The following is a 12,582-nucleotide window of genomic DNA, read 5'->3' on the forward strand; positions in this document are numbered from 1 at the left end:
TCGTGATCTTGTTGATCATAGATTAAACACACACATAAAGACTCAAAACATGTTGCTTTCCTTAACAAAACATATAAGTTTACTATATTAAAGGGAGGGCAAACTTGGGATATAAAATAACAACTCCTAACTACAACTCATTTCTTCTTCGAGGGAGAAGAATTGAAGCGAAGTAAGTCTTCTTTTAACAAAAACAGCAGTTCAGCTCCAGCTTCTTCGAATGCACCTGAACATCACATCACCAGTAGCTCTTGATCTGACCCGTCAACACTGGCCAAGTGGCCAGCACCAGCCCCGGAGACCACGTCAACAAAACATAAACATTCAGCCCTCTTTGCAATCCTGGCAGAGACAAAACTCGCAGACCAATTCCCAACAGAAAGGGAGCACAAAAGGATCTGTCCCTGGATGATCAATGGCCTGAAGACCAAGCCCTAGGAGGAAAGGCTGAGGAAGTTGGGAATGTTTAGTCTGGAGAAGAGGAGGCTGAGGGGGGACAGGATAGCTCTCTTTAAGAAGTTGAAAGGCTGTCACTTAGAGGAAGGCAGGGAGCTGTCCCTGTTGGCAGCTGAGGACTTGCAAGAATGGGTTTAAATTGTGGGGGGAAGGTACGGGCTGGGTATGAGGATTTTATTTTTTTTACAGTAAGAGTGGTTCGACAGTAGAATCCGCTACCCAGGGAGGCGATGAGCTCCCCCTCACTGGCAGTCTTTAAGCAGAGGCTGGACAAGCACTTGTCAGGGATGCTCTCAGCTGATCCTGCAATGAGCCAGGGGGTTGGACTAGATGGCCTGTATGGCCCCTTCCAACTCTATGATTTATGATTCTATGATAAGTAGGGACAGCTGGAGCACATGCACAGTGCTCCTGTAGCAAAAAAAGAGTCTTCATTTAACAGGCCGGGCCCTCTCATTCCTTACTGTTAATTGCTGCAGGGCCCTTATGGTGAAGAGAAGGAGCAAGTGTCCCCCGACGGGTGAGAAGCTGCAGATGGCTCGACTCACAGAAAGGAAGGACAACAGCTTCGCTGTGTGCTTGCAGCCTCCCCAAACAATCAAGCCACAGAATCAGAGGCTAGTCAAGTGTTCTCTGGACAGTATCCTTATTAGGGGATGCTGCTGCATTCCAGCAGAGTTGATTTTGGGCTCGGATAGTGCAGCTCCCTTGGCACACACAATTATCCCAAGCCCACCTTCTGTACAATTCACTTTATGCTGGTAAAATTCTCTCTCTCTCTCTCTCAGTGGCTGTACAAGCTTGTCATAGCTTTAACAATGGCAGTCTGTTTCTGAATACTCACTCCCATTGAAAGCAAAGAGCAGCATGTGCATTGAACAGAAAAGCAGAAAACTCAATGGAAACAAAAGGATGGGTGTTGTACATCCCTAGTCATACCCCACCAAAGATGTAATGAGTGGTGGGGGGGGGGGGAGCAGGTGACGCTATTCCTTCCTCTTCCTATTGAACTGCAGCTGGAAAGCTGGCTGGTGTGAAAATATCACCATGTGGGAGATTGTTGGAATGCTAAAAATAGATGGAAGGAAGGCTTAACTTCAAGGCAGTGACGTTTAGCACTAATTTGCCAAATTCAGTATTTTCTGATGTGCTAGTTTTCTGCTGTGTATGCATCCAAGAGCATCCAGAAATACAAATGTCCAAATAAATGCTTATCTGTTAAAATCTATGTTAGAATCACAGTAAGGAAATGCACTAAATTGATGTCCGATCCACCCACAAGCTTGAGACTGGTGAGATCACACTCATGGTGTGGACAAAATGTGGATATGCAGTTTGGCCTTTACACACTTCCTTCCTAAGTAGGCAGAATTGTGGGACTGAGAACCTTTGCATCTGCCTGTTAGAGAACCTTAGCACTAGGTGACAGGGAGTGACAGGCAGGAGGCAAGAAACTAGGTGCATATGGGGAGGGGGAGAAGGAACATGTGTGTGTAAAGTGCTGTCAAGTTGCAGCCAACTTACAGCGACCCCAGCAAAGGGCTTTCAAGGTAAGTGAGAAGCAGAGGTGGATTGCCATTACCTTCCTCAGCAGAGTCTTCTTTGGCAGTCTCCCTTCCAAGTACCGACCCTGCTTAGCTTCCAAGACATGATGAGATAGTGCTATACCATGCCACCTCCCTTCCTTCCCTCCCTACAAACATGAAACTGCTGTATACTGAATGACCTTTGGTCCATAAAAGTCAGTCTTTCAGACTGGCAGGAGATCTCCAGGGTCTCATGGGGAAGGTCTTTCACATCACCTACTGCCTGGTCCTTTTTAACTGGAGATGACGGGAATGAACCTAGGACCTTCTGCATGCAAAGCAGAATCTCTTCCGCTGAGTCACAGTCCCTCCCCTTGCATTTGAATGAAGGCAGCCAATAACAAGCCCTGCCTTACAATGGCCCCACCCACTTTCGGAAAAGCTCGGCAGGCACCAAGGGAAGAGCTGGCAGGCACCTCCTTGGGTGAACCCTGGCCCGTGGCACAGCCTGGCCTGCACTCCTGCCTGCTTCTCCAGGGCTGCTAAGCATGCGGATCCTCTGGAGCTCAAGAAGCGTCATCTCCTGGTCCAGGTGAACTGTGTAGCTACACAGTGCACACTTCAGCGGCACTCTCTTCTACAGTGGATTTGTGGCTAGGGATGTTACCAAATTTTAAAGCAACTCTGATTTGATCCAAAAGACCGCCCCTCTGCCTAACTCTATGAAACAAAATGGACAGCTGTTCTTGATTTGGCTGGATATAAGCAATACAAACATGCAGAAGCATACCGGTAAATGGCATGAAAATGATGAGGCATGCGTGGGGAGGGGGGACACACGCCCTAAAGGGAATAAATAAAACCAGTAAACTTGCCAAAGAAAACAAGCATGAGAAAAATGGTCCTTTTGATCGAGCCCAAACATGAAACAAAAGAGAAACAAATCCCAAACACCTCACATAGTTGTAAACCCCTACTGGTAAGAGCATTTCTTAAAAGGTAGGCCAGCACTAGGGTAAACAAGCAGTAGGGAGAATGCAGACTCCATCCCTCCTCCTGTTAAAGGGCTTCATGGAGGCCAGGGGGTCTCCAAGACTGACACCAGAGCAGGGCACTGCTCCCACACAATGGATGTCCCTCAGAGTTTTGGGGGTCCATTTTGTGGTGTTCAAGCCTGGGCAGGAAGGAGGTTGTTAGCTGACCTTTTCCCCTGGCCTTAAGGTGTGCCTGGCTCCACAATGTGTCACACTAAGGTGATTTAATCAGCGCTCCAAGCAGACCATTACTCACTCTATCTGCACCCATCCCTCCAATCAATCAGTATTCAAGGGACTAGCCCAGGCATTCTCTTGTGTCCTAATGACCCATCAAGCCTCTCCTACTCTTTTGTCGGCGCCCCGGAAAAGCAATCAATTCTTTGTTCTCTGGCTTTCCTGCCAGAATACCTCATAGCGCCTTAGGACCCATTTTAGGGTATAACAACTGGTCCTTTGGCCATCACAATATGTGTGTCCCCTGGATCCATGCACTCACCCCCACTTGTGTGGGAGCTTTCTCCTTTGCCTCCAGAAACACTTCAAGACTGGTAACTTCCCCAAATGCTATCCGAACCTCCTCCCTTTTCTCTTAGTCAGCTCTCGTGTGCTTTGCGCGCGTGAGTGTTCATTGCTTGAAATATATTTCTTGCTTTTATTGTTTTATTCCTCTTCAATAAAACTCATTTCAATTAGAACAATTGCCTGCTCATTTAAGAATTCTCACCTGGGTCAATCCTGGTATACATAGGTTACAGATCCCAGTTACTCCCCCCCCCCTTGCTCTTGCTCGAGCTTATTCCCCAATTTAAGTGGAGAATGCCTGCCTAGGGTAACAATGGCAGGATATGCCAGGGAGGCACAGTTACCAGGCTTGGGAATGAATTCTGCAGCTTGGGAGTCAGTGAGGTGTAATGGTTAGAGTGTCGGACTAAGATCTGGGACACCAGGTCCGAATCCCCATTCTGCCATGGAAGCTTGCTGGGTGACCTTGGGCCAGTTACATGCTCTCAGCCTAACCTACTCCACAGGGTTGTTGTGGGGATAAAATGGAGAAGAGGAGAATGATGTAAGCTGCTTTGGGTCCCCATTGGGGAGAAAGATGAGGTAAAGATCAAGTAAATAAATCAAGAAATTCCCAAGGGTCAAGTCTTTATATCTTGGCTCATTTTCAAGTGACTTTGGGTAATTTTATTTTATGACATTTTATTGCCCCCCCCCAAAATTAGAAATTTTATTTCTAAAAAAACAAAAGCTTGGCCTATTGGGAAAGTTAGTTTCCCCCTCCCCATGCTCCTGATGATATCCTTGGGAGAGTGGGGGGGGCAGTAAGGCAAAGCACAATTCCAAGCAACGGAAGCATAATCCTCGGGGAAAACGTCTCTGGATTTGTGAAGGAATCCACAAAATTTTGGAGCAGGGTAGCATCATTTCTGGTGAGGGTGGGGAGCTGGGCAGTTTTTTTAAAAAGACAACTGCAGCCCCTCACCTTTTCCTGTTACCCTTGCCATCGTGAGAAGTAAGATCAATCTGGTTTCCCAAACCATTTCAGCATAAAGAGGAGTCAATCTATTTAGAGGAAGTCTGAAGCGATTAAGCTGCCTTCTCCTGCTTAAGTGTGTGTGTGGGGGTGGGGGGGACGACCACATAGCTCAGACCATGTTCACTTAATTTGGGCAGAATGAGTTTCTCTGAACCAGCAGCCGGCCTGTTGCTGAGCAAACAGCTATGCTCATTTCTAGTCTTCTCTGCTTTAAAAAGACATTTGAAAAGATTTGTTGGCACTCTACCTTCTGGCAACATTTCTCATTTGATTCCATTTGGGATAATAAAGAACTGTGTAAGAAACTCCAGCAATATCGTTCGCCTTGACACACAGAGTTGAAATTGCAAGCTGGTATAAACCGCAGCCATTCCAACAGTCATTAAACTCATTGAGAAGACGGCCCTGGTTAAAAGCCAGTTAAAAGAGCAGGCATGCCACTTCGGTGCATTCTGACCTTCTCTTTACTGCTAGAAAAAATGTCACGAGAGGGAAAGGAAAAAGCACTCAAGGAGTGGGGAGACAGGCTCTTCTGCTGCACAGACCCATGCGATTCAAGTGACAGAAACAAAAATTTAAACTGATTCACTTCAATGTTGAAATCACCAACTTTCAACAAGACATGAAAAAGTGGATAGAGGCCCCTCCCATTTACTGCCCCTGGATTTTGCTTCTCAGCATAAGAAGACGGCCCCTACTGATACTGGTTCTGCAGAGGCTGCAAACAGGGTTGGAGAACCAGGTTTGATTCCCCACTCCTCTACGTAAAGCCTGCTGGGTGACCTTGGGTTCTCTCCAAACTCTCTCAGCCCAGGCAATGGCCAACCACCTCTGAAAGTCTCTTGCCTTGAAAACGCAACGGAGTCACCATAAGTCAGCTGTGACTTGACGGCACTTTCCACACTCATGTGAAGAAGATACGTTTGAAGCTTTGCCCCAAGGAGAAGGGATGAGGAGAGGTTCCAGAACATAGCAAAGTAGAAGAAGAAGAACTGCCCTCTTTCCCTCGGCAGCTCCTGGGGCCAAGCAGCGGCATCTGAATACGGTGGCACATAGATATTTGAGAAAACAAACAGCTGTGTAACAGGGAATCAAGGCCATGAATTGGGAGACTCAGGGGCTGGGCTTGGCTTTGTGAGCAACCATGCATCGCATATAAATTACAATGAAGTGCTGTCAAGTTGCAACCAATTTATGGCAGTTTTCATACGGTTTTCAAGGCAAGAGATGTGCAGAGGTGATTTACCATTGCCTGCCTCTGTATAGCAACCCTGGACTTCCTTGGTGGTCTCCCATCCAAGTGCTGACCAGGGCCAACCCTGCTTAGCTTCCAAACTCTGACAAGCCCTGGCTAGTAAGAAGAAGAAGAGTTAATGTTTATATGCCACCTTTCTCTACCACTTAAGGAAAAATCAAACTGGCTTACAATCACCTTCCCCTCCCCTCCCCAAAACCGACACCCTGTAAGGTAGGTGGGGCCGATAGAGCTCTAAGAGAGCTGTGACTAGCCCAAGGTCACCCATCTGGCTTCATGTGTAGGAGTGGAGAAGCCAACCTAGTTCATCAGATTAGTGTCTGCCGCTCATGTGGAGGAGTGGGGAATCAAACCCGGTTCTCCAGATTAGAGTCCAGATTAGAATAAAGGGTATTCAGGCTACTACTGGCTGCATATGCCAGGAACCCATTCCAGGCACAGAAGGAAAGAGGGCTGTGCAAACATGGCCAGGATTATGAAGCCTCGGGATTAGCCCAACCTGGAATAATTGCTGGAAGCCATTCTGATTTTTATCTTCCCAGCCCTCTAGCTTCCAATCCTTTAGTCCAGCCCACTGTTCTTAGTAAAGACTGGATCGGAGAGGGGGGATGTTCTAATTTTATTGGGCCCCATTTTTCCATTTGGGGACCAATAAAATTAGACCCCCTGATCCAATCTTTACCAAACCTGGGATTCGAGTAAGTAGAGTCCCCAACAGCTATGCTGCAAATTTGGTGCCACAACCTTAAAAAAACGCCCCTCCCCAAGCCCCACAAAGATTCCCCATAGGCTTCAATGGAGTCGAACCCACCGCCCAGCACAAATCGGGTGGCAGATGGTTTGGCAGCTATTTTTTTTTTAAAGAAGTTTAACAAGAGCCAAAAAAAGCAGGAAAATTTTGACTTTTTCAAATAAGGCTTTTTCTTTTTTGCTCCAGTCAAAGGGCACCTTTTCCCCTGGTTCGGCATATCCGAATGCACACCTCTAATTGCAAGCCTTGTACCATTTGCCTATCCAGACTTTTGCTAACCCACCTATTTTGCACGGCTCATGGGCTCCCCATTTAAAGCCTGTATCTGGTGAGCTGCTGTGCAATGATCTGGGCTATTATATTTTAGGCCCCTGTTGAAAAGACAGACTGGCCTATTTACTGTGCCTCATGCCAGGCTATTGCTAACATTTCTCCACTCATAGGACAGGCCTGGCATCAGGCTAGGCATTGTACACATATGCCTTTTTGTTCCTTTTTGGCTTTGCAGGTTGCTCTCATGAGCCTTTGCATTTAATCCAGTTGTTCTGAGAGGGATCCGAGTTTGTTTGTTTGTTGTTTTGGTGCCATTTCACATAATTGTTATGGCCTTGCAGCCAATGCAAAAATGACATTATAAATACCATTTCAGAAAATGGCTTGAAAATAAAGGCTCCTGCATTTGACTCATGTAAGAGAAAAACAAAAATGAAACAGATTTTTGAGCTGAACCAGTCAAACTGCAAAATTTGGCAGCATCTTTACATCAAGCCAGGGTCTCACGAGGCAAAGGAAAGACCAGCCAGCTAGAGAGCTTCATGCTGGGCAACTGCTCATTGCTGCATGTTCAGACTGTCATCTGCAATGGTGGACACGCAACGGTTGTTACGGAAGCGGAAAATCACTTCACACATCCCCCAAAACACGTTGGACTCACTGGGAAATTCTGTAAACGCTTCCCTGGAAGTAAGTCCCACTGAGCAGACCTGATTAGGATTCTGAGTACACCTGCTTAGGATTGTCTGTATTTAGCATTTGGCATCCCACTGCAAATATGCAAAAAGCAGAGGCGTACAACCAATGCAGCTAGAAATCAGTTGAGGTTTCTCTCATAACCACATGCACCGCAATGACTGAGAAAAGAGGTAATCGCCTGCTACCTTTCCCAACCTGGAATCCTTTTTAGTCCCAACCTGGAGAAAGGGGGTCACTTTAATTTTTCCCTACTCCCTCCCTCTCAGTTTGTTTTACTCTTCCCTCTCATCCTCCTCCTTTCAACAACCAGACCCCTCCAAAAAACCCAAAACAACAACAAACAACAGTATTAGAAAACAGTATTAGAAAAAATGATAATAGTAGTATTGCTAGATTCTAGTCCAGTAGGATCTTAGAGACCAACACAATTTTGGGGGTATAAGCTTTTGAGAGTCAGAGCTCCCTTTCTTCAGATACAGTATCTGATGAAGGGAGCTTTGACTCTTGAAAGCTCATAGCCCCAGAAAATCTTGTCGGTCTCTAAGGTGCTACTGGACTCGAATCCAGCTGTTCTACTGCAGACCAACACGGCTACCCTTTGAAAACAGCAGCATTGTTGGTGTGACCCATCTTGGGTTAAAGAGGACAACCCAAATACAGGGCACAGCTCACCAACTGAAGAAGATCAGGTCCCCTCAATGCCTACTCATACTGTTCCTGTGCCACACCATCTCTGAGTTCGACTGAAAGCAACTCCTGACACCACTACCGAGGGGTGCACATTTTGTTTTCTAGCTCGGTCTCTCTACTCCTACAATTATAGAGATTCTTTTGCCTGAACCTGGGCCACATTTCAATCCTGAAACGTCTTTCTAAACCACCATCTGGTGTTTGGGTGGCTACCTGAAGCTGACAGCAGTAGAGGTTTTTATGCTTGCTATGTTCATTTCTTCCCACCTGGCTTCCTGTATATAGTTTTGTGTCCCTGGGGTTTCAGAGAATATCTGGGCTAATATATAATATGTCCTGACCTGGATGGCCCAGGCTAGCCTGATCTCGTCAGATCTCAGAAGCTAAGCAGGGTCAGCCCTGGTTAGTATTTGGATGGGAGACCATCAAGGAAGTCCAGGTTTGCTGTGCAAAGGAAGGCACTGGCAAACCACCTCTGTTAGTCTCTTGCCTTGAAAACCCCATAAGGGGTCGCCATAAGTCGGCTGCAATATATATAATATAATTAACAGTAATGGCCATATTGAGGGGTTCTAATTTTGTTTTAAGATGTTTTTATTTACCCCAAGGCAATATGATGGGGCATTCTAGAAATTAAAATCTACATGCACAGAAGTATTCCCATTTCTGGGGAAATTTAAAATACTTATAGTGACATCCTAACCCAAGTCCACTGAAGACAGTGGGTGCAAAAAAGCGCTATTCTGATTAAGATCACTTAAGAGAGCCTGCAGAGTATGCTGGCTAGACTAGGATCTGGGAGACCCAGGTTCGAATCCCCACTCTGCTACAGAAGCTTGACGGATGACCTTAAGGCAGCCACACACTCTTAGCCTAACCTAAAATGTAGGAGAGGAGAACTATGTAAGCCACTTAAGGTGGGCTATACATCAAGTAAATAAATCACAACTGTACTGTTGATTACCCAGCCAACATTAGGCATAATATTACCGTGGTATCTATTGTCTTGTGAACTCTGACCTGGCTAGCCTGATCTCGGAAGCTAAGGGGGGTCAGCCCTGGTTAGTTGTTAGGCAGAGGCAGGCAATGGCAAACCACCTCTGTTAGTCTCTTGCCTTGAAAACCCCATAAGGGGTTGCCATAAGTCGGCTGCGACTTGACAGCACTTTCCACCACCACATTGTATTGCAATAGATACTTGTCTCTCTGAGTAACCTCTTTGACAAGCTTTTCTGAATACACCATAAGGCTGAGGCACTGTACCAACTGTAGGCCCCTGGGGCTGCTATTAGGACCTGGGGCCAACCGAAAAGCTAAATTGAGGTGTCGAGGGGAGTGGTGGGAAAGTCTCGACAACAAGCGGCCTTACTGGCCAGTGTCAGAAGTGTGATCAGAAAGATCTGTAACCCCTGAGCTTAGAAGGTCTGCTTCAAAGGCCCTGCTCCGTGTATCCTTAGTTGCAGGTAAGAATTAGAGACAGCACCTCTTCTTTTGCCGTGCTTCAGCTGCGAGCCTGCTTCACCCCACGGTTTTCCTGGTGCCCGACTGGTGCCATCGCTGAAAGCATTGTCTTCCCAGGCCCTTCCAAGGCTTTTCCCCTGGGCTTCTTGTCTCTCACCCCCAGCAATCGTCTGTTCTTTTGCAAATTTTAGGGTGACATAAATTATACTGCAAATATTCTTATTTGCTGGGATTGTTTTAAACCGTGAGCTTCCAAAGCAAATCCAAGCATCCTGTTTTATATCAAAATGGCATTTCTTTATACATCCAAGCAGGGAACTCTTGGTGATATACATGAGGTTATCCTGGTTGATTTTCACAACAGTCTGGTGCGATAGATTGAACAGCTTCACAGACGAGCAGGGTTTTGAACCCAGGCTTTTCCAGCCCAAGTTTATTCCCTATGGCACATGGGTGACCTCTGACACTTTTATCTTAATCCAGGAGATGGCTACGTACCTCACATATGTCCTTCAGATGTTTGATATAATGGCGTTCAGTGCTCATGATTTCGTTGATGACGTTAGCTCTCATCTGGTCTCGGTTCTGAAGGGTTCTACCGAGACAGAGGCAGTCAGTAGCGTTTGGGTCCAAGTGCCCATTCTGTACTTCGCTAGTTCCTTCCTCAACGCCATCTTCTTGGTTAACCCATAGCTGTGGGAAAAGAAGAAAGGCTGATCATTATGATGGCATATTTGGCCACTTCTGGAGTCAGAAAATTCTTCCTTTCAAACCAAAGCTTTCCTGTCCCCTTCCTCGGTGTGGGAAGACTGGCCAGGCCAAGAGGAGGAAGAGAAGGAGGTGCTGAGGTACCTGGACTCGGCTTACTCTGTGGCATGGGATCCCGAGAGAAGCATCCTCTCCCCCTAGGAAGGCAGGGGCCCTGTGGCTCTAGTGAAGCTGCACTGCTTTGGGGGCCCCGACACGGACGGGGCCTGTCCACCTCCATGCTGAAGGTGCTTTCTTGTAAGCCAAGAACACACAGTGTCCACAGGACTCTTCCCTTGCCAAGAAGCACAGCCTGGAGCTTCAGCTCAGACCCTTCTTAATGCCCAGGGTAGTGGGGAGCCTTTTGCACATGAAGCAACATTCACGTTACGGCTTGTAGGATGTCAAGGAAGAATGTGCACAACCACCAAGTTATTTTGCACACCGTGGTGTAGCGGTTAAAGTGATGGACTAGGATCTGAAAGACCCAGATTCGAATCTCCACTGTGCCATGGAGGCTTGCTGGGTGCCCTTGGGCCAGTCACACACTCACAGCCTAACCTACCTCACAGGGTTGTTGTGAGGATAAAATGGAGGAGAGAACAATGTAAGCTGCTTTGGGTCTCCACTGGGGAGAAAGGCAGGGTATAACTACAGTAAGTAAATAAATAAATGTTTGCATAAAGGTCTGGAGGGCGCACAGAAACCGACAGGGGGCTGTGGTGCTCCTTCTGCTGTTAGGGGAACAGGTCCACAGGATACAACCTATACTGCCCAAGCAATGGGGGAGAAGCGGCACCAACTGACATAAACCATGTGGCAAGGTGCGCACTGGTAGGTAGGTATTCTCTACTTGGTATCCACACAAATTGCCTGGACAATGTACAAAAAGCTTACATTAACACACATGCAAGCAGAGAGAAAAGAAGGCAACACCTCTTTAACATAACTGAGGCTTAGGTTTGAATAATTAAATTAACAATATGGCGGAGTGAGAAAGAAAAGGCTCGAAAATGAAAGCCCCGTGAAACTAGTCATTTTAAAAGATTTGAAGGGCCAAATTTGCTAATTTGCTGTGAGCTGATCTTGCCGCCTTCTCACATGAGGAGCCCTCTTTCCTGTTGCTCAACATATACACAGCGGACCGAACGTTTGAGATAAACTGCAATTCACAGGTGCACACCCTGTGCATCTCTATCCATCCCTAATCCCACCCCCACCCCGGTTTCAGGGCAGGCAGCCTGCGCTGGATCGTGCCCAGAGCTCCCAGTTCCGAGCCAGTCAGTCACACTCATGTCCCATTTAAGTCAAAGGGTCAAGTTAGCCACAACTAAGAACCAAACTATGTGAGCGAATCCAGACACCTGGAGCCACGCAGCAGCTGCAAGAAACATCATTTTAAAAGTCTCCAGGAGCCAAGTTGGCTTAGGACCACAGTAAAGGGTGCAGGAGGGGTTCCTGCCTCATCCCCACACTATTTTCTGGAGCCAAAATGGCTGGGAGGGGTTGCCCCATTTTGGAGCTTCCAGGTCACTAGACCTGACCTGGTAAAAAAAGTCCTGTGGCGGCTCCACTTACCAGCTGCACAGAGTTCCACTTTTTTCAGGTGTTGCCAACCACCAGGTGGGGCCTGGAGTTCTCCCAGAATTACCATTGCTCTCCAGACTGCAGCGATTAGTTCCCCTGGAGAAATGGCAGCTTCAGTGGGTGGATTCTGTGGCTTGACATCCCTGCTGAGCTCCATCCCTTCCCCAACCCTGCCCTTCTCAGGCACTACCCCTAAATTCCCAGGAAGTTCCCAAGCCGCAGTTGGCAACCCTCCCTCTTTCCTACCCCTGTTTTAGCCCCAAAGCAGCCAGTCCAGCTATAAGTTAGAGCAGTTCCTAGAGAAAGGCTGCTTAACCCTTCTCCCTCCCTGAGTTCCCTTTTCATCAGTGGGAAAATCCAGGGGCCCATATCTCTCCACGGGGGAGGAGTGTGTACCTTTTTTCTTTTTTTTTCTTTTTTTTTGCTGTCAAATCACAGCTGACGTATGGCAACCCCACAGGGTTTTCAAGGCACCTTAACCACCATCTGACACCTTAACCACTACGCCACTCTGGCTTTCTAGAATGTAGTTTGGGGAGGACAATTTTGAGCTGAAAAAC

At 47.1% G+C, this 12,582-nt stretch overlaps 1 protein-coding gene across 2 annotated transcripts in view; it reads right to left on the reverse strand.

Annotated features, from left to right (window-relative positions):
• The window catches only part of ARHGEF9 (Cdc42 guanine nucleotide exchange factor 9), a 182,099-nt gene that overhangs the window by 83,540 nt on the left and 85,977 nt on the right, over positions 1 to 12,582 (reverse strand). For both annotated transcript variants that reach the window (XM_056859261.1, XM_056859260.1), the window contains exon 3: positions 10,187 to 10,381. In XM_056859261.1, the coding sequence (XP_056715239.1) occupies positions 10,187 to 10,381 (195 nt within the window). The remainder of the gene's footprint in view (positions 1 to 10,186; positions 10,382 to 12,582) is intronic.

Source organism: Euleptes europaea, chromosome 13, assembly GCF_029931775.1.
Source record: "Euleptes europaea isolate rEulEur1 chromosome 13, rEulEur1.hap1, whole genome shotgun sequence".
NCBI lineage: Eukaryota > Metazoa > Chordata > Lepidosauria > Squamata > Sphaerodactylidae > Euleptes > Euleptes europaea.